The 21,405-nt window shown below is 44.9% G+C and overlaps 1 protein-coding gene across 3 annotated transcripts in view; it reads left to right on the top strand.

Annotated features, from left to right (window-relative positions):
• The window catches only part of MAPKBP1 (mitogen-activated protein kinase binding protein 1), a 54,967-nt gene that overhangs the window by 9,367 nt on the left and 24,195 nt on the right, over nucleotides 1-21,405 (top strand). For all 3 annotated transcript variants that reach the window (XM_070378195.1, XM_014480887.2, XM_070378194.1), the window contains exon 3: nucleotides 17,828-17,919. In XM_070378195.1, the coding sequence (XP_070234296.1) occupies nucleotides 17,828-17,919 (92 nt within the window). The remainder of the gene's footprint in view (nucleotides 1-17,827; nucleotides 17,920-21,405) is intronic.

The following is a 21,405-nucleotide window of genomic DNA, read 5'->3' as shown; positions in this document are numbered from 1 at the left end:
GAAAACAGTCCAGGGTTTGAAATTTGGGACTGTGTTTATTCACACTAAGCTTCTCTGGGAACATGGCTGTCCCCTTTTGTTCTCAGAGTATCTGTTGATTTTTCCTTCATGTCTAGATTGCTGTGTTAGTAGGGAAAAAAGCTACAGTGTTTTCAGTAGGATTCGTTATATTATACATCACATTCCCAGTGCTGCCAGCTAAGCCTCTCCTCTGGGCTCTGTTGTTTAATGCAGGACAGGGCCAGGTTTCTATCAGCCTTCTTTTATAATAATTCTCAGTAGGATGTGTAGTGAGAGCTGCCCACCTCTTTGGAAGTTTACTGAATCAAATCTGCATCATAGATTTTACTTTAGTTTCTGTTACCTCTTAAAAAAAAAAAAAAAACAGGGATGGGGAGGGCAAGAAATAAAGTGAGTGTGGTAGACAGACTGGGCAGTGTAGATCCTTAAGGTTGGTATTTTTGGTTGTTCACATTTTCCAGATCTTGGTTTCCTTCCTCCTGACAGTTGTATCAGCAAGTCCACAGTGCTTCTCAATTGGCCACAGCATTTTCCTCTGGTTTTGAAGGATGCGTCCAGAAGAAAGAGTTCATACTTATCTCCTCTTTGACTTCTGGGGAGAGAATTCCGCCCTCACTCATCTTATCACAGAATGTGATGCTCTGTGTATTGCTTCCCTAGTCTATAAAACAACCTCTCTTCTTAGTTTAGATTTGTTAAGTTTATGCACTTTATCTCTCCCCCTAAACCTGGAATGGAGCTAAACATACTTTCCCTTCCCTGCCCCTACATTCATAGTTGAGATTTAAATATACCGGAAGATCTTGGAACAACACTTTGTGAAACCACATGGCTGTTTTTATTCTCCCCCCACCTCCACTTTGTCACATTCTCTTTGGGAGGAATCCTGAGAAGGAATTCCTCAGCCTCTTCTGGGTTTGAGCATTGCTTCTCACTCGCACAGAGCTCACTACAATTTCTGACTTCCCGTCATGCCTCTCCTCTCTTTGCTGTCTCTGTTCCTTTAGTGATGCTTCTGGCCGTTTCCCTGTGAGTTTGGCTAACCCATTAAAGGTGCTTGCACAATTGGCACCCCACTACAGTACTCTTGCCTGGAGAATCCCAGGGATGGGGGAGCCTGGTGGGCTGCCGTCTGTAGGGTCGCACAGAGTTGGACACGACTGAAGCGACTTAGCAGCAGCACTTAAAAACTTTAAAAAAAATTGTGGAATAAATATAATAGACATTGAAAAGTTTATGAAATATAATAATATAGCCTTTTTTATTGTGCACAATTATAAAATGATTGCTCATGTAACCACCACCCAAGTCAAGAAACAGAATGCTGCCAAGGTGTTGGTACTTTCTGAAGGATGTGATGCTAAAGGTGTCATTAAGGTGAGATGAGGTTTTTGTCATATGTAATTAAGACGATTTTATTGTTAAAAATTGAAGTACCCGAGGACTTAATCTTGACTAGCTGTTCTTTTACTTTTCAAGTTTCTTTTTCCATCCATTATAGATTTGTGCCATTCCCCATTTCCAGGTAGTATGCTTTTTGGAACCACCCATTCCCAACTTTTGTTGTCCATGCTTCCTGTCTTTATCTTACAATAATAATACTGGAAATTCTAATATTTGTAGTGGTAATAGTGACTAATTTTTATTGAGCTTTTTGCTGTGTACTGTGCTAAGTATATACATACATTATTTAAGTTTCATACCACCCTACTGTAAGTACTGTTACTATCTCCATTTTGTAAATGAAGAAGCTGATGCTAAGAGAGGTGGTTATATATCCAGTGGATGACTGAGCTGTGATTCAAATCTTGGCTGTCTTAACTCCAAAGCCTGATCCTAATCTTTATCCTGTACTCCTCCCGGGGAATCTTCATGTGCAAAATATAACACTGAGCACAGAAATATGCCTAGTATTGCTGCAGCCAAGTGTCACATCTGTGATCAGCTTGAAAAAGAGCAGTACCTTTAAAAATGTACTTTTCCCCCAACATTCCCTATAAAATTAGTTTAATTAACTTCTCAGACTGTTGTTTTAGAACCATCATTCATTAACCCTTGTCCCTGTATGTCCTTGCTCCTCTTCCCACTCCCAACTCCAGATTTCCTGGACTGTATCCCAGCTTCTCATGCTGTGGTATCCTTAGAAAATGTACAGCTTGTGGGGTTCTGTGGGTCCGCGAATGTCAAGATGACAGGGCACAGCTGTGTGGTTCCAGATGACGATAAGCCACAAGCAGTTGCTGCTTCTCTCTCGGGGTTGGAGCGAGGTCGGGGAGTGAAGTGGAGACCAACTGATGCCTTGGTTGTGTGTGTGTGTGTGTGTGTGTGTGTATAGGGGGGTATCATGAGGCTTTAAACTGTTTTTTTCCTAGATGGCAGTTGATTGTGTAGCTTATACTCCTGGTGGCTTGCTAGTACTACCTACCCCAAATCTCTCCCTCATCACCCCAGTTCTCCACCTCTGTTACCTTGTAGCTGTCCCTATGCAAACTGACCTTGTCTTTGAAGTTGTGGAGAGTCACTGAGTTGAAATGCCTGTTTTCTGTGAAAGAAACTGAATCTGGAATATCCTGTGTCGGGGCTGACCTGGGTGATGATAGCTGGGGTTCAGTGAACATGAAAATAAGCAAAAATGACATCATTTGCCCACCTGATTCTGTTTGGCTGGGCAGGCTCCAGGTTTGCTAAGTTCCTTGAGCAAGTGCCTTGCCTCACTTGATGTGAAATTTGTATTCTCTTGATTTATTTCGTCAAGTAGGCAACAGTGATAACATCAGGGGTGCAAAAGCAAGGGATCTTAATGCATGCTTTCCTGCAGCTGGCCTAGTTAATCCTGAGGAGAGGAAGCCCCAAGCTACTTTGTGATCATGAAGGAGGGGTTGAGAGCATGCTCAGAAACCTTGACTCTTGCCATCACTCAACTACTGCCTGGAGGAAGGCAAGCAGCTGCTTGTCAGGATTTAACATGCAACAGGCAGGCTGCGGGCTTGCTTGCCTCTGGGACCCTGACACTACTGGTCAGCTTCTAGCTGGAAAAATACACTATCTTTGCACAATGTGATGGTTTTCATATGACATAATAACCTGCTGCTGACTTTTCTAAACATGCCCTTTCTCCTTAGGATGTCCTTCTGTCCCCAGGCTGCTTTGGTCTCCCTTCTGAGGCCGCCATGCCACTGTGGTAGAGACTTTCCCTCCTAGCAAACCCAGAAATGGCTAGGGAACAGGGCTTCCAGGAGTTAACGTATAGACAAATTAACGGGTGGGGGCAAGAGGCCAGTGGCCTTGCTGAGATGCAGGTTAAGATTCAGACCCACCCCAAGACTCTGCAGTACCACCAGGCTCCCAAGTGATGCCCACCATACTTCCAGTTGCGTGCTGGGAGTGGGTGTGGGTGTGAGGGGATTGGTGGTAGAGCGTAGTGGGGGCTGGTGGGACAGCTTCCTCACTTCTGAGGGCACTGATTTCTCTCTCATTTGTAAAACTGGAATACTTACAGCTTCCTCCCAGGGCTGTTGTGAGGATTAAATGAGGTTTAATGAACGTGAAAGCACAGTGTAAAAGCTAAATAAGGTTACAGCTGTTACGGGGTTGCTAGTGTTATCAGGGTCCATAGATTTCTAGAATATCCAGGAATTTGTTTCTGATTTGCCGGCAAAATATTCGTTCAAGTTCCCATTTGTGAGAAGTCCTTTTTTGCAGGTTCAGCTTCTGTTCCAATGTTGAATCATCCTCTGTGCACCTTTATGCTGTGTCCTTTGCCTTGCCAATATTAACTTGTACCGACCGTGCTTTAACTAAGGACCAAAAAGAATGGCTTAGCAAATATTCTTTTTGATACCAGCTACTGTGTAATTTATTTCAGGGCTATGGATATGTTTTTTGGGAATGAAAAAACATCAAACTAGTGCACCGGGAGTGGGGAGAGTCCTAATTTACTGTGTCTGATTGAAGATCACTGGAGTAATAAGCATGCTTTTTAGCAGCAATAGCATCTATAGAAACAAATAGAACTTTTTTCTTCTTTGGGAGCTAATTCATTTATGTTGGGAAATAATTTGGGAAGTGAATTAGTCTTAGAGCTTCCTTTCAGACTAAGAATTTAAAGGCAGAGTGAAAATGCATTAATTTTATGACCCATTGTTTTGAGTTTCTATACGGGACAAGAGTGAAATAACCTGTTTAAATAATTTTTGCTTAAAGAAAATATATCTGAAGATGGGGGGACACAAGTGCATTCATACCCTTCACTATTGGTGAAAGCAGAGACTGACCTAACCGTTTTTTTAAAGGACAACTTGGTAATATCCTTTAGAAGGAAAATTTACATATTCATCTCTTGATCTAGCAGTTATAGTTCTGGGATTTTATTCTATGCAAACATTCACACCACACAAAAGTATATATAACTGAATTTTTTGTTGTTAGGGAGCATTATTCACAGTAGTAAAATCTTTGAAGTAACCATCAATAGGGGATTGATGTATATCCATAAAATGAAATACCTTGTACTTGTTGGAAAAAATGAGGTCAATCTATATATACTGACATGAGAGAGTATACAAAACCTATTATGTGACAAAAAGCAAACTGTGCAACAGTTTTTATGTTAATGTTTATTTATATTTTGTTAAGACATGTATGTTAGTATGTGCATAGAAAAAATTGTGTGGCTATGAATACCAAATTGTTGTTAAAATTGGTTACCTCAGGGAGGGAGAGTAGATTATGCTGGACATTCACTATCTACATTTCTATATTTCTGTAATGTTGGAATTTTTTTACAATGAGTCTGTGTTATTTTTGTAAGTAGAAAAAAACAATAAAGATAAAAGTCTCTCCAATTTAAACGTGTATTTCATACTTAAATCTAAAATGTTTAAATTTAAAAATCTGTATACTCATTTTATGCACAAATGTTGGAAAATATATCTGGTATAATAAACTTTGTTTCTTTTAGTATTAATAATAAGATATAAAAATATCTTTCCACAAATTCATCATTAACTTCTTGAATTTGAGATAATCCATTTCTGATATCTTTAAAAATATTTCCTTGGTTAGTTTTGGTAAACAAAATATCTTTTTATACTTTCTGAAATATATGTGCTTTCTGAAAAGATTTTTTTTTACATAATATAGAGAAACATAAAGAAGAAAACAGGCCATTCATAATTCTAACATCCAGAATAACTACTCATAGCTATATCCATTTCTGATTAAAAAGGACAGGTAAAGCTCTTTTAAAATAATAGTTGTTACTTTTATTAAGCAAAAATCTAAATCTTTTTTTGGACTTGTTAATTATAATTTAAGTCAGATTTATGAAGAGCCATGCCATGCATGTATTTACTAAAGTCAGGGGTAACAGTGTTTTGTTTGTAATCATTTAAGGCGCATGGATTATTCCATTTAGTCCTTCCCTACTCTTTCTGGAAAGGCACCAAAATCCTGCTTCCGGCTCCAACTTCTAGGATTGACTGCGATAGATGGAGGATTCTCTAGGAGATTAAAGAACTTACTAAGTAAAATAAACTAAAGAATATTCACAAATATTTTTAAAGTGCTAAAAGTGGATTCAAGGAATTCTCTGATGGTTCAGTGGTTACAGCTCCATGCTTTCACTGCCACGGGCATGGGTTCAATTGTTGGTTGGAGAACTAAGATCCCACAAGCCACGTGGCGCAGCCAGACAAAATAAGTAAAAGGTAAAAATGGATTCAACAGATACACTCTATTAAACATTGTGCCCTGTGCTATAAGCATAGAATTGTATGAGACACAGTCTTTGCCTTCCAGGAGATTATGGAGTAGTAGGAGAGAGAAGACAAATCCATAAAGAACTTCTGTACAAGATACTAAGTAACATATGCCATGTAAATGGTGAAAATTAAGTGCTGCTCTAAGAATACCAAGGAGGGAGGAGTCACTTCTGGCCAGGGTGAACACAGAAAGAATCATAGGGGATGTGATATTTGAGCCGGTTCTTAAAGGAAGGGTAGGGTTTCAGTGTGGGGTGGTGGATGCAAGGGAAGGGCATTCCAGGCAGAAGAATATAAACTAAAGCCCTGGAGCTCCTTTCCAGAATAATGAGTAATCCAGATTGACAAATACACATGATTCATATGGTGAGTAGAAGGAAATAGAATTAGAATGATAGGGCCCATTGACAGATGGATTCTAGGCTAAGACACTATAATTTGTTCAGTTGGCGTTAGGGAATCATTGGTTCAGAAGGTAAAGAATCTGCCTGCAGTGTGGGAGACCTGGGTTCGATCCCTGTGTTGGGAAGATCCCCTGGAGGAGGGCGTGGCAACTCACTCCAGTATTCTTGCCTGGAGAATCCCCATGATTACCAGAGAAGCCTGTAGGGCTACAGTCCATGGGGTCACAAAGAGTTGGACAGGACTGAGCAACTAAGTACAGCACAAGGAGTCATTGAAGGCTTCCCTGGTAACTCAGCAGGTAAAGAATCTGCCTGCCATGCAGGAGACCCCGGTTCAATTCCTGGGTTGGGAAGATCCCTTGGAGGAGGGCATGGCAACTCATCTAGTATTCTTGCCTGGAGAATCCCCATGGACAGAGGAGTCTGGTGGGCTACAGTCCATGGGATTGCAAAGAGACGGACACAATGGAGAGACTAAGCACAGCACGAGTCATTGAAAGTTTTTGAGTAGAGTAGGGACATGATCATAGCTATACTACGGAAGGATTATTTTGATGGGTTGGGGAGGGGAGGGCAGAGTCTGCAGTAAGGAGATTGATTAGAAAGCCATCACCATATTCAGGAATATGGTGCTGAAGGCCTCAACCAGGGTGTTGGTGTTAGCAATGGAAAGGAAAGTGTTAGTTGCTCAGTCATGACTCTTTTGTGACCCCCATGGACTGTAACCCACCAGGCTCCCTCTGTCCATGGAATTCTCCAGGCAGAAATACTGGAGTGGGTTGCCATTCCTTTCTCTAGGGAATCTTCCCTATTCAGGAATTGAACCCAGGTCTCCTGAATGGCAGGTGGATTCTTTACTGTCTGAGTCACCAAGGAAGCCTAGAGGAAGGCAAGTCAGCATTTTATAGAGAATAACACATTGAAATGATCTTCCTTCTTCAAAGAGAGTCCCATGGCACATGTTGGAGTGATTGCAGGGGCACTGAGCGTCCTCTCCACTCCACATGTCCTAGAACACACAATTACCTTGCACGGTTAGTCCAGATAAAGAACAGTTAGTACTCTCCCTCGTTACAAAGTTTGGAAACCAAGAGATTAAGAAAACTCAGGGATGGAGAGATGGTGAATGAAGAAGAATCAGACCCTTCTTGATCAGATTTTTTAGGTCATAAGGCTTTGTTTGTGGTTCCGGTATTGTTATAGCAAGGACTGACCTTAGTGAGGGAAAAAAAAAATTTTTTTTTCCCTTTATTCTGGTTGCTTAAATTGAGGTGTCTCCTATCCTTGCCTTTCTGATAACTGGAAGGGAAAGGGAAGGTAGGAATACTGCCCTGTACCAGGCACTGTGTTATTCAAGCTGTTCTTTGGAATTGGCTATTGGTTATATTATACTTGAGTCGTTTGGCTAAAGGCCCCTCATTCCCTCTCTTCTGGTCTGAGGTCCGGTGCCATCCTTAGCTCCTCTATCTGCACATGAAAATGCTTCTGACCCTGTCAATGTCAGTTTCCTTGGAAATAGGTGTCAGCCGTCTATGCTGTAGGTTCTAGAGCCAGCTGGACACGGGTAAGCTGTGACAACGTGGGGTACTCTGACATCGGAAGACCCTTTGTTACTCTTTTTTCTCTGCAACATCTCAGAGAGGAAAGGTCAGAACCCATTTTTATTATTTTTTTTTCAGTTTATGTATTTATTTTTTTACTTTACAACGTTGTGTTGGTTTTGTCATACATTGGCATGAATCTGCCATGGGTGTACATGTGTTCCCCATCCTGAACCCCTCTCTCACCTCCCTCCCCATCCCATCCCTCTGGGTCATCCCAGTGCACCAGTCTCGAGCACCCTGTATCATGCACCTGGACTGGTGGTTCGTTTCACATATGATAATTTACATGTTTCAATGCCATTCTCCCATATCATCCCACCCTCGCCCTCTCCCACAGAGTCCAAAAGACTGTTCTATACATCTGTGTCTCTTTTGTTGTCTCGCATACAGGTTATCGTTACCATCTTTCTAAATTCCACACATATGCGTTAGTATACTGTATTGGTGTAGAACCCATTTATAGACCCAGTTACATTACTGATAAGGGCTGCTACTTTAAAAAAACAAACATTAACACAGGCAGGAGAGGACCCTGTTGCCTCTCTACTTCCTCCTGCGCCCTTTGCCTTCGATCTTGGTGCTCAGACCTGTCCCCACTGCCTTCACGATGGTGTGGTGACTTCCTTGTGTGCTCTTCAGAAGTGACAACATTTTGGTGGTTTGGGAGAACCTGAGCTCCCTCCTTGGTCACCATGATTTCTGAAACCAGACAGACCTATGTTTGAATCCTGGTTCTTCCATTCACTAATTACCTGACTCCTTTATCTCTGAGATGGAGCTAATACTAGTCCTTGATCAAGTTGTAAAGAGTATTAGAAGAGATGATCTTTCGAAGTGTTTAGCACAGTTGTTGGCACAGAGTACACATTCAGTAGATGGTATCTGGTATAGTTGTAGATTCTCTTTCTGCCCAAGACCCTTTGCACCCCATGAATCTGGGTATTCTGAAGAATAAGACTACTCGGAATGTTGTTTTCCTCCCTAGTCACAGGAGGAGGGGTTGAAATTTGAAAATAAAAAGGCAAAATGCTTTAATTGAATAGTTCCCTACCCTATCAATCACTGGAACCTCCTGGAGAGCTTTAATAAGCAGCTTCACCTCGACCCCACCCTCCCATAGCTGTTGATCAGGAATCTTGCAGAGGCAGGGTCTGGGTAAAAGGTGGGGACTGCTTTGTGAACAAAACTTAGTAAGCCCTCTGAGTAGTTTTACTGACGGGGCAGAATTGGGAACCTCTGTTCTCTAGTCCCCAGGGGCTTATTGGCTAAAGGATTTCTAAGGTCACCTCTTCTCAAACAGTGGCAGACTCACCTTCTTTAGTTGCTGAGACTGTTTTACTCCTAGCACTGCAGAATTGGCTCAATTCCAACTAATCTTGAGCTCTAGTGAGGGGACTGGGTTATTCTGTCATAGTGGAAGTTATTTGTCTCAGAGACTTCATGGCATAGACAGTAGAACTGGAAATTGTCCATATGGGGTAGAGACCAGGAGCAGAGTGGAGAGGCAAGGTTTGTTCTACACTCTTGGAGTGGCCATTGTGTCTCTTCCTGCCTCTCACCAGCTGGCCCTTTGCATTCTGAACAAACAGGAGTGAGTGAGCTTGGGCCCGATACCTGCTTCCCCCTTCCCTCTCCCAGGGCTGGTCACTGGGTCTTTGCCCAGCTGGCTAAGTCCCTGCGCAAAGCCTCCTGGCCTTGAACTTTCTTTGTGGCTTTTGTATAAGTGGCAATTCTCAAAATCTGGTGGAGAATCTGCTTTGTGAGATTAGAGTGTAGTGTGTGGGCAAGAGACAGGCGTAGTTATTCTTAACCTGCAGGAAGGGAGGGTTTTGCAGAGAGGGCTCTGCCTCTGTCAGGTCTGTGACATGCTTGTTTATAGAAATAACAAGCCCATAGTTTGGCTGGAATGACTTATAACTTAGGTATTTGTAACTTGTATTGAGTGGGATTGAGAAGTAGAGAAAGGGTGAAGGGGGAAGAAAGAAACTGATGGCAACAAAACATGGCAAGCAAAACAGCATCCTCTCAGTTGCGTCGCGGGGGTTTCTTTATCATTCTGAAGTCAGCTGAATCCTAGATGACCCTGGCCTTTTGTAGCTCTGGCCTCTTAGTTTTCTCTCGGGGGAGCAGCTGCTTTCTTCAGGGAGCACCACAGACTCCCTGTTGTAGTCCCTCACACCGAGAGTGCAAGGACAGATCAGAATCACGTACACCGTGGGCTCCATAGAAGCCCTTCCCTGGCAGTGCTGTTGTCTTGCCTCCACACACTGAATCTTTCATTGGCTGGTGCCTCTCTTCTAGCATGTAGACTGATCAGATCTAGGGACTAGAGAGACACCAGAAGAGTTTAGAAGGCCTTATGCAGAGTTCCTGAGATCAAGTGTTTGCGGGGGTGGGGGGTGGGGGGTGGGACGGCTTGGGACCCTGTGCTGTGCCACCAGTTTTGCAGATGGCTTTGGAGTCCATTTCTTTGCTTCCTTCACTTCTTTTTAGCACTTACATTAACTATCCCTTCCTTCTGATAACTCTCCCTTTCACTAGCTTCCTGGTTCTCCTCTCTTTCTAACTGCCTGAGATCTCATTGTTCCCATACTCCAAAAACAGCTACTCCCCACATTTCTGCCCACCAGCCTCACTCTCTCTCCCCTCCGTCTCCTCCCATCTCATTGCATTTCAGTGGTGGCTTTCACCTCCATGTAAATAATTTTCAGATATCTGTTTCTAGTCCTTACCTCTCTCCCAAGCATCAATTCCATGTGTATGTTGCTAAGCTAAATTGAATGTTTATAGTAGTGTAGTAGTGTTATTCGCTCAGTTGTGTCCGACTCTTTCCAACCCCGTGAACTATATAGCCCGCCAGGCTTCTCTGTCTATTGGATTTCCCAGGCAAGAATACTGAAGTGGGTTGCCATTTCCTTCTCAAGGGTATCTTCTTGACCCAGGGATCGAACCTGGGTCTCCCACATTGCAGGCAGATTCTTTACCATCTGAGCCACCAGGGAAACCCCAAATGTTTTGTGGTTCCTACAAAATATTCCTGAAGCGCCATAGATTCGACACATCTAAAACCGACATCAACAGTTCCCATCCTCCCGCTCTGTCCAGACCCCCTTTCTCTGATCATGGTACCATTTCTTATCATAGCACCACCTTGTTCCCTGTCTCTGAAGTTAAAAATTTGAGTCTTTTGTCTTTTTTCTACAGGGTTGTACAGTGCCTAGTCTTGCCAATTCTTTTTGCTTTGTCACTTTCTCCTTTGTCATTATTTCTTTTCTACTCTCACTGTCTCTATGCTGGTCTAGATCCTTACTACTCTTCACTTGAGCTATCGTAATAGTCTCCTATATGGGCTCCCTGCCTGAGCTGTGCTTTGATGTATATAGCTTTGATTATGTCCCTGGTTCGAAACCCTCCTGGGGCTTCCCAGAGTCTCCAAAAGACCTGACTTAGTTTGATAACCAGGGCCTTCCTGATCTGGTTGCAGTCTACCTTTTCTGACCTAACTCTCCTGCAGAAAGTCCTTGCTTTCACTGTTGCTGCTGTTTTCCTTCTGCCAAACTCATTCATGCAGCTTCTTCTACTGAGAATTCCTTCTCTCTATATGTCCATCTGTCAAAATCCTATCCTCACTGCAAGGCCCAGGTCACATTCCATCTAATCTTCCAGGAAAGCTCATTGATTCCCTTTCCTGATCCTGTTCAGAAACCACCTCTCTTCCTCCTCTTGGAGCACTTCATATCTTTCTTATGACCCTATCACTTGCTGGATTGCTCTGTAGTATGTCATTGATCTTCCCTATTGGATTTTGAGGATAGAGGGTTGAGTCTGCACTCTGCATTTTAGGACTCTAACAGCATCCCAGTGACTTTCACACATTTTAAAGAACAACTCATATTAAGAAATGTGCTTTACATTGTGACCCAGTGCACACACACATACCCCTGAAATAAAGTGTCATGATCAGTACTTACCATTACTACATGCCATGAGGTCTGTTTTTTGTTCTAGCTATTCATTACCTATTAAATCAATTTCAGATCCCATTAATAGGCTGCAGTCTGCATTCTGGAAAATACTGTTCTATGGAGAATGAATGAGTAGTCCTGTCTATTGCCTCTGAGCCACCTGTTTTTTCCATCTACTTTAATGAGAGCCAGAAGAGCTCTTAAACAGTTGGCTTTAGTCTTTCCTTCTCTCTTGGGAATAGGCAATTATGAAGTTATCCCTTTATCTCATTACAGTGAGGAATGATTCTGCTTTCCTTCTTTCTCTTAGGAGGATGCAATACTGCCCTGCCTAGTGCACGTTGGGAGGGGTGGGCATTCAAGCCTTCCTTTGCAGTGTGTCTGTAGTAATTCTGCCCTCCTGCAACCTTGCTGCTGGGGAAAGATGACACCTTTCTGGCTGGTTTAGGCTTTCCTCCATCTCAACACTCTCCACCTGCCCAAGGAGTGGCTGGGTCACAACTTGAGTATTCTCCCTGCTTCTAGGCTATGTTTCAGATGTGGAGGAGAGCACTGCAGAGTCCAGAGGTGGTGCCCTCTTCTTAATTCTGAGTTTTCAATTGCCCTTGATGTTCCTAGAACTGTATATGTATCGGGGTGCCAGCTGCATGGGCCAGAATCAATTACCTGGACTGGTGTATCTGTGGAGCTGTATTTCATTGACATTTGGGCCATGAGGATTTGGAGCTGAAGTTCCTATCAGAACTTGGGGCCCCATCCCTGACTTTGAGGACAGCTATTTTCTCACAGGGCCTGATTCCTGCCTCATTTTCCTCAAATGATGCTCGAGGCCAGAACTCTGTTGCTGGTAGGCTTGCTTCCTTATGAAGAGATGCTATAGTATACAGGAGGGGCTAGTTATTGGTTCCCAAGGTGTGGTCAGAGAATCCCTGGGGTCCCCAAAACCCTTTAAGGGCATCTCTGTGGTCTCCTCTTTTCCAATTACATATACAGATAAGGCCAGATTTTCTTTATCTTCACCTAAAATAACATATCATAGCAGATTGCATGCAGATGCAGATATGAGAATCCAGTTGTTTTCTATTGAGCCAGACATTAGAGAGATTGGGAAAAATGTTAAACAGCGCCACTCTTCTCACTAAATGTTTTTGATTTTGTTTTGGAAACTAGAGTTACTTTTAATAAAAGTGTTAACATGTAATGGGGTTTTTTTTATTACTTTTGAACAAATTAAATAATTTCAGTATTTCCATTGTAATTTCTAATATAACCAGTATTGATATTTACAACTTATATAAACAAAAGCTCTTTGGGTCTTTGATCATTTCTAAGAGTGTAAGGAAACCAAAGCACGTAAGAGACCAACCAAAACGTGTGAAAATTGCTGGGCTAGGTCATACCATGGTAACAAATCTCCTCACCATCTGCCCGACTTAACAGATAGTTTATTTCTTGTTCCCGCTTGTGTTCACTGTGGGTCAGCATGGGCACTCTGTTCATCAGTCACTCAGGGACCCAGGCTGAGGGGGCTGTCTCATCACCTGTGGCCAGGCTTAGCAGTCAGGAGACGGGCTGTGTGCAGTAGTCCTTGAAAACTTCCACCAGAAGAAAGTGGTGTGTCGGGAGCATTGCAAATGAAACACAGCCTGACAAACACTGAAGTGAGGAACCTAAATCCAGTAAAAACAGATTCTTGAGTTCTCTGTTGCCCTTCCCCTCACATTGCTGGGCCAGCAGGTGCCAACAAAGTGGCTTGAGGATAAAGAGAAGTCAGGGATGTAAACTATAGAAGGATGTTGCTCATAAGGTGCTGAGCCCCACACCACATCCTGGACCATATCTTTTCTGTCTTTTAAACTTCTACTGTGCAGTATTTAAGACATACACTAAATACACGTGGAATAATGAACAGTTGTGTGCCCACCATCAACTTAAGAAACAAAATGTCACCCGTACCATTAACCTCCCTTTGTACTCGTCCTCATCTGGACATGGTCTTTCTGTCACAGCCAGTTTTACTTTATTATTATTTTTTAGCCATGCGGGTTGAGGGATCTTAGTTCTCTGACCAGGGATTGAACCTGTGCCATGGCAGTGAAAGCACTGACTCCTCACCACTGGACAACCAGGGAACTCCTACACACCCAGTTTTAGATACTTTGTGGAGAGCAACTCTACTGGCCTGAAAACCCCAGTTTTCTTGTGCTTCCCATCTCTGTTGTTTCACTGTTGCCAGAGCCTCTGCCATGCATTTACTTATTCATCAAATATTTATCAAGTGCCCATTTTGTGCCAGGCACTGTTTAAAGTGCTAGGGATGCATCAGGGAGGGGCAGCAACTTAGGCCATGCCCTTGAGGAGCTCCTGTTATGGTAGAGGAGACAGACAGTAAGGATGTGGACAAAGAATCCATGTCGGGTCACTGCCTGACTCTTACGTACGATGAAGGAAAGTAAAGCAGGATAGGTTGGGTATAGAGGAATAGCAGTAAAGCCAGTCTGGAAAGCCCTCTCTGAGGAGACCTTTGAGCAAAGACCCTAGTGAATTAGCTGAGTGAGTAGTTGAAGGAAGAGCATTTTAGTGTAAGAAATAAATAGCATACGCAGAGAACCGGAAGCTAGAATCTCCTTGTGGTGCTTAAGGCAGCCAGGATGGTTGGAGTGGAATAAGGGAGGGGAAGTGAAGGAAATGAGGTCAAAGAGGTAGCCAGGGGCCAGGTGACTCAGGATTCTGTAAACCAGGGTAAAGACGTTGGATTTAAACTTAAGGATGGGGAACAGTTGGAGGCATTTGAGCAGCATAACGACACGAACTCCCATCTTTCTTAAAAGAAGCACGGTGGCCAGCCATGTTGAGAAAAAAGCTATAGGAAGCAAGGCCGGAAGCAGAGAGAACACATGGGACTTAGAGCCATAGTCCAGGGCAGAGAGGAAGGTTGCTTGAGCTTAGTGTTGCGTTGGTAAATGTTTACACACTCTCTGAGGGGCAAAGAGGGGCCCAGCTTGTAGTGCTGTCTGGTTTCATGGTGTCAGTGCTCCTGTCTTGGTGATTTCAAGCTACCAGTGTGCTCTCGCTGTGTATGGAGCTGGGGCAGAGGTTCACAGTCACTCTCCCGAGGCAGTGCGAGCCACCGTAGCACCCCGCTGCTTGAACTTGGGCCTTCTCAGCCTGGGGTGTGTTTGCAAAGGGGTGTCCAGGCTTGTCTCCGTTTCCTAGGGTAGATGGAAGCTGTCCCAGGAAGGGGTATGGAGAGGGTTATGAGAGGAGAGAGTCAGTTCCTGAGGTCTGTTGCCCAGGAGCCTCGCAGGATAAGCCTAGACATTGGAAGCCCTGCAAGAGCTCTGGACTCTCAGATCTTTGAAAGTGGAGCTCAGCCCCAAACCTCCCTGCAAACAGGAAGCTGGTTTGAGTTAGAACATAAAATAAAAACCAGCTGATGCCCCTGAATGTTTTTCCCCTGCTCCTCCCCCTCCACAGAGCCAAAGGAAACTGCCTTTTTTTCCCCCTGGATAGCTGCTCAGAAAGCCAGGAGAAGCCAAAACTCATAAATCCTTTGAAAATCGTCCAAGTTTTGAGCCTGGGCGAGCTCCTGTCCTTGGGGTTTCCTAGCCCGGATGTCTGCTCTCCTGCCGAGAGTCCTAGGAGGAAAGTGACAGAGGAGCACAGAGGTGGCAGGGACCACGGCTGAATCCCAGGCCCAGTGGGGGAGATGGTCCTTAGCAGGGTCCCAGACTGCCACTTCAGTCCACTTATAGGGCACGAAATCAGTTACGTGGGCCAAGACCAGAATTACTTTTTAATGAAATGGAATATAATACAAACTGGAGTATATCACACGCAACAAGAGTTAACTATTGTTCTGTGAAACTTTCATTTCAGCTTTATGAACAAGCTCACACATGCATGTATGTTTACCCTGGATCAAGCTGTAAACTGTCTCTTAACATGGGTTGTGGTCGAAATCATTTGATAAACACTGGTCTTTGAGGTCTGAGTAACACATATCTCCTTCCTGCTTTATATTGCTGCTGAAAACTCCAAGCTAGTTCCAGAATTAATTCTCTGTGGAACTGGATCATCTACCCACAAAACACCTACCCAAATTCCTGTCAGAGGGAAGGCAAGCTGAGAACCAACAGACTGGTCTAATTCTTTGGGACCAAAGCTGAAGCATAAGGGAGGGATTGATGCAAATATGAATCCAAAGGATTTGCCTGAAATCAGATTAGCTTGGAGAGAATAGGAGTTGAGCCTCGTTTTTAGCTCAGCCCTTGCTTTGGTGACCTTTCTCATCTATGTGGGTAATGCTGGCCTCAGGCTCCTCTTTCTCTGCAGTAGGCAGTTGGCGCAGCAGGAATGTTCCTGAGCACCCCTCCCTCAGCAATAGCCAGAGGCACAGTGCCAGGATGGGGGCGATGCTATGAACTGAGCACTCCCAGGCTTCCCCAGGGTTGTTCGGTGTTCTCCAGTCTGTGTGCAGTGCTCAGACCTTTGAGAAAGGTTGACTGGGTGCCCAGGGGTGGGGGAGGATTGCTAAGCTGAGAAGAAGTGTGTAAAGAGGCATGTTAGAGCAAAGTATCAAGAATGTCTAGAGCAAACGAAAGTTAGTTTATCCCCCACTCGGTTTAGTGCCTGCGAAAGACCCAAGGGTAGCTGGCGAGTTTGGCTCTTGGCCAGGTTGCTGTGGCTAGGCATGGTGCCCTCGAACTAAACTGCCTCTGTCAGTGAGTAGGCATGTGTTGGAATTCCTGGTCTCCATCCTCAAGAAGTGCAGAAGACTCTTGGGGACCTTCTGAAGGAATAGCTTTCATTACAATATCCCAGTAAACTTATTTTGGTCTTTGGCCACCTCAGGGCATTTCTTTACAACATAATTCAAACTAAAGTGGTCCTTGGATATAAGAATTTAAACTGGCCCTCTAGGAACACTTGGAATTCTCCAGTTGGGAGAGTAAGAAAGAGGAGAGATACTAAAGTGATATGGGCTTTCCCTCTCTAGAAACTGACATGGACTAGTAGCCTGTGACTACTTCTGAAGTGTTTCTGGTTCACGAGGCCCTATTAAGGCCCCAGAGACTCTTAACAGAATACACTCTAGCCTGTTTACATGGCTGTTCTGCATTCTGAAGCCCTGCCATCTGAACCAACGAGGACAAGAGGACCTCCCCGAGGAGGGCCAGTGCAGGGGGCCCAGATAGTGCTGAGGAGACTGGCCCTGGAGTGACAGGCGAGGCATTCCGTAGCAGGGGGTGAGGTGGAGTGATGAGTTACACGGCAGTCTGAATCGTACATAGGATCATCTAGGAGAAAGCTCAGTGAACTAGTCTGAGGTTAGTCCAGTACGTGTCCCAGGGCCTGCAGACAGTGTAGGGTAGCAACAGTGACGATGAGAGTGATGGTGAACGTCTCCTGGGGCCGTGTTCTCTCAGAATCTCTGAGTACTTTGCACGTTTCCCTTTCATCTATGTGAGAGTTGTGGCTTAATAATAATAATTAGAGTGCTCTGAGCATCTGTGCTTTGCAAAACACAGCATTAAGCCATGTCTCTGCCTCCTAGGCTTACAGTCTGTATGAACTGGCTGCCATCTGATGGAGGGGAAGAGTGTGATGGAACGCATAGATCAGGGGTATTATGAGTCACCTAATTGATACCTAACATTCCCCCGGCTCTGGGAGATGAGAGTGGCCTTTCTTTCGTGCCTGCCAAGGCACGATCAGTGACATCCCCTGAGTCTCACAGGCCCAAGAGGCCAGTCTGGGGACCCAGGGCTTTATCTTGTAAATGGAGTTTTCCTGGATTGGGGGAGTACTTGTTCCTCTGTGGCCATGAACTGAGTTTTAACCACTTCATTTTCTTCTCTTTGGATCCAGCAGTTTGATCACTGTTAAAAGCTGGTGATGTACACTGTCTATTTTTGGCGTGTGATCAGGGGGCCTATGCCAAATCAGAACTTGGACAAGCCCCATTCTCCAGACGACAGGGTCACCAGGAAAGCAGTCAGCGTGGGAGAACACCTCCTTCCCAACCCCCTCTGTCCATAACATAACACTTCTCTGTCTTGTTCTCACAGGTGACCTTGGAGAAGGTGCTTGGAATTACAGTGTCTGGAGGCAGAGGACTTGCCTGTGACCCCCGATCGGGTTTAGTTGCCTATCCAGCTGGGTGAGTATCTTGGCAGTGGTCTTACTACACGGGAGCTTATAGCTATGCTAAATCAGTTGGAGCAGGCAGGGTTTTCTGGTGTCTTCTGGACGATACATCCAGGCTCATGTTTTGGTGCCGTTTTTATAAATGAGATGCAGGGCCACATAAAGGCTCCGTGTTGATTGTTGTCTTTGTTGTCATCCTGTCCTGCTCTTTGGCCACCTACACCCACCCACACATACAGATTTATACTTTGTATTACACGCAGCTCCCAACTGTTTTCAGTGTCTTTAATATCTACCTTTTAGTCATTTTTGTTTTTATTATTTTTTTAAATTTTTGTTTTATACTGCAATAGAGTTGATTTACAATGTTGTGTTAGTTTCAAGTGTACAGCAAAGTGATTTAGTTATACATATACATATATCCTTTTTTAGATCCTTTTCGCATGTTATTACATAGTACTGAGTTCCCTGTGCTATACAGTCTTACTGATTATTTATTTTATATATAGTAGTATGTATATATTAATCCCAACCTCCTAATTTACCCCTCCCCAACTCCCGCCTTTCCCCTTTGGTAACTGTAAGTTTGTTTGAAGCCCATGAGTCTCTTTCCGTTTTGTAAATAAGTTCATTTGTGTCATCTTTCTAGATCCCACATATAGGTTCTGTCATGTTTGTCATTCTCTGATTTACTTCACTTAGCATGATAATAGGTCCATCTGTGTTGCTGCAAACATATATGGACTTTACGGGTTTCATTCTTTTTCATGGCTGAGTAATATTCCAGTGTGTGTGTGTGTGCACGCACGCATAGGGTCCAAAGAGTCAGACATGACTGAAGTGACTTAGCGCACACACACAAATAGATAGCTATAGCTATAGATATACCACATTTTCTCCATTAATCTGTTGATGGGCATTCAGGCTGTTTCCACTTTTTGGCTGTTATGAATAAAGCTTCTCTGATCACTTGACTGCTCTGGGCACGTTGAGAGATGTCAGTGCCCTGGCAGAAAGGTCAGGTTCCAGGGCCGGTGTTCTTTTCCGTGCTGCCTCTTCACTCCTCTGCTCCTGTTCATAAGAAAACCCCAACCGTAGGCGCTTGCAGCTTCTGCAGAAGTGTTTCTTGTGGAGCCTAGGGGCCCCTCCTGTCTCTGGTTTACTCTGTCGCCCTCTGATCCTTGCTGCTGGAACATGAAAATAGGATGGCCACTTCTCTCCTCCTTCTGTCAACTTAGGAATGCCAAGATGCCCAGTATGATTTCCACAGCAACCTGGAGGTTTTGTATCAGCTATATGATTTCTTTTTTTTTTTTAGTTTTATCATCCCTACCTTTATCAAGAACTTTTTCTGTGTCAGGAACTTTGTTAAGGACTTCACAGGAATTATTTTATTTAATACTCTGAGCAACCCTGTGAAGTTGGAACTGTTTTCATCGCCTATTTTAGAGGAGGGAAGCTAAGATTCAAAGAGAGAAAGTGGTTTGCTCCAGGTCACACAGTTAGTATGTGTCTGTATTGGGATTCCAACCCAAGTCGTCTGACTGCAAAGCTCTTTCAAAATGGCTCGAGGCTCTAGGCAGGGGGGGAAACTAGACTTTTTATTTTTAAAAGCTGCCTTTCCCCTAAGCTGTTTACCCACTCTTCGATTGAGAAGAGCCCCATTTATGGGCAGCTCAGTATATTCCAGGGAGCCTTCAGCCCCTGGGTTCGGGGGTCTGTCTCTTCTGTGTGGCCATTTGGCATTTGATGTCTGTGCTGGGGGACTGGGAGCTGAGCTGACTTTACCCTTCAGGGGCTGAGCTGGCCTCCTCCTGTTTCCAGAGGCAAGGTGATGAATGATCTCTGTTGCTGGATACCCTGTGCAGTCTGCCTCTGGGGAATTCCACTCATGCCTGCCTTGGCCTGGGAAAGCCAGGTTCCTTCTTGTTGGAGGTGGTACGGGGGCTGGATGTGGGACAGACTGGGAAGGCTAGGGCTGCTGCTCTGGGCGTGCTGAGCCCTGTGCCCCTGCTCTGGGGAGTGTTGAGCCCTGCTCCCGCTCTTTCCCACCTACTCTGACCCCAGATGCCTTTAAGGGTGTGTTGCTTCTGTTTATGGGCAGGCCCCAGCCTGGTGCGTGTGCCTGGGAGTCATCTTTCCAGGTGGTGTATGGAAGCTTCCTTGCTGTCACCTCTAGTGGGTTTCCTGCGTGTGTTTGGCTTGGGCCAGCCCTGGGCAGTGCCCTGATCCACTTCCTGACCATTTGACTTCCTAGAACTTTGAGTTTTCCCTTTGCAAATGGCTTTTTTTCTGGGTGTTTGGTTTTGCTCTGTGCTAGAGCTCCCCTTGTGCCTCAGTGGTATCTGGGGGGCCATCAAAGTCTGTGTGAGCCCAGCAGGCTCTTCCCCCCACCTCCGTCTTCCTTCTCTTCTTCCCTGGTGATCCTCACCCCACCCCCATCCCCCACTCTCTAGTTCCTACTGCGCTTGTTGCTCTAGGAGCAGTTCAGGTATCCTAGAAACAAGAAGAGAAACAAAGCTCCAAAAATTCTCCCAGAGGCCTAGAGGCAAATATCAAACCAAAACAAAGCTTTTCTGAAAGGAAATGAAACAGCTCAGGGAGGGCGGGGTGGAGAGAGATGTGTGCGAGGCAGGGGCAGGTTGAAGCCTCTGGGCAAGGACCCTTGAGTTTTAGTGGCTCTTGCGTCTCTTCTCCAGAGCTCTCCCTTTGCTCTTTTCCCCACAGGAAACCCACCCCTCACCTGTCACATTTTAAGCCCCTCAATTTAGTTGAAAACCCATAATTGACTTGGACTCCTTCCCTAGCTGCCCTGGTAGAGTTTCAGGACCTTTAGAGCCCAGCACAGCCCCTGTTGCTGCTGTGGAGTCAGTCAGTTTGGAGAATGGATTTCTCTCGACCCTTAATGCCAGAGTGCAGGACCTGGCCTGAGTGCAGAGCCTCTGTGCAGACCTGCTACTGGAGTGGGAGGTGTCCTGGAACAGTGAGGGGCCCTATCTGGCAGCCAGGAAAGGACCTCTTGGTGGTTTACGTCGGGGGGAGGAGGGGAAAGCCCGCTCTCCTGAGGAGGCCCTCCATTTACTCAGCGCCTGTTGGAATCGATGCTGAGAGACCCAGCTCCAGGGCTTTGGACTGCATGTGAAGCCACAGAATCTCCTCCTGGCCCGTGTTCTAGTAGCAGATGAGCTGAAGGAGCACGCTGCTGCCTTCTTCCTCCCTGTGGTAAACACTGGGTGCGGGGCGGTCGCCAGGGAGCGTGTGGAGTGGTGGACAGACTGGGTGGAGCTAAGGAAAGAGGACGCCTGGACTCGGTGCCCTGATGGCTGTGAGTCATGCGTGACGCCACCCGTAGACACCCGTCCCCTCCGTGCCCTTTCTCCTGGCTTCCCAACAGATCTCACTCCAGAAACAGGGCCCTGTAGGTCTTCCCAGAAGACCTTGTTCATCCATACAGTCACTCGTGTGTGGCAGATACTTGCTGAAAACCTAATCTGTATAC

Source organism: Bos mutus, chromosome 10 (genome assembly GCF_027580195.1).
Source record: "Bos mutus isolate GX-2022 chromosome 10, NWIPB_WYAK_1.1, whole genome shotgun sequence".
Lineage (NCBI taxonomy): Eukaryota > Metazoa > Chordata > Mammalia > Artiodactyla > Bovidae > Bos > Bos mutus.
Note: the sequence above shows the minus strand (reverse complement) of the source record. Positions and strands in the feature narration are given on the sequence as shown.